The sequence below is a fragment of the Arachis duranensis genome, chromosome 7, assembly GCF_000817695.3.
Source record: "Arachis duranensis cultivar V14167 chromosome 7, aradu.V14167.gnm2.J7QH, whole genome shotgun sequence".
Taxonomy (NCBI): domain Eukaryota; kingdom Viridiplantae; phylum Streptophyta; class Magnoliopsida; order Fabales; family Fabaceae; genus Arachis; species Arachis duranensis.
The window spans coordinates 223,766-224,653 of record NC_029778.3 but is presented as its reverse complement, the minus strand read 5'-3'; the positions used below and the strand labels follow the sequence as shown (position 1 = coordinate 224,653).

Here is an 888-nt window from a genome sequence, read left to right as displayed (position 1 = left end):
TATATTTATTATATTATATACTATAATAAATATTTACTGAGATTGTATGATTTTTATGACTGATACTACTCTCTATATATTTATATGAAGCCTTAGTGACATTATGTATTATGATCTGTTTATTTCTATACTTATAATTATTGTATAGTTATCTACTCTACTAACTCACGCTAACGCATAATGATACAAAACTCCGCATAGACGAGTGCATCATCAAGTTCTTCATCGCAATAGGAAGTTCGGCATTGGGGATTTGAAAACTGCAAAATAAATTTATCATTTACATTATGGCACATACAATCACAAAAAAGGAGTATGACAGCACGCCAAGTAAATTAAAATATATATGGCTATGCAATAGCTCGTGCTTCAGCTATGGGAAAATGCTGACTGATATGAGGTGGTGTCTCTAATACAATATATTGCAAGACTACATACTATAAACTCATTCCATTATAAATGGACCCACAGACGAACGGAATATATTACTGAGGGCAAACTGAACTTCTCCAGAGGAGTGCTCACTCCTCACAAGATCTACCAATAAGTGAAAGAACCGGGGAATATATCTCCTGAATGAATCCTTTTTCAGACCCTCCAACCCTTGCAATGCAGAGACGACTAGGGATGTCCTAGCAGCTATTTCCTCCTTCTTTGCTGAGCTCAGAGGAAGTTTTCGATGTGGCACTGGCACTGTCCCTGGATGGGTAACTGACTCAGCACACTTTAGGTATATGCCCAATACATTCTCACACACTGCAACAAGCTCCGTTTCTATGTCTATCTCAGCATGCGTAAAATAATCATCAACTAGTACGTTTTGAAGAAAGGTTAGGTGATTCAGGAAGGACTCATTTTCAAAATGAACCATGGGGGGTCCAGAGAGTT

General features: G+C 37.3%; 1 protein-coding gene across 1 annotated transcript in view; it reads right to left on the bottom strand.

Annotated features, from left to right (window-relative positions):
• Nucleotides 1-252: 252 nt before the first annotated feature.
• Nucleotides 253-888, bottom strand: part of LOC107496133 (brefeldin A-inhibited guanine nucleotide-exchange protein 1) — a gene marked incomplete in the record, with an annotated part of 10,595 nt that continues 9,959 nt past the window's right edge. The window contains 1 exon segment of the mRNA XM_016117326.3: nt 253-888. Coding sequence (XP_015972812.1) covers nt 446-888 — 443 coding nt within the window.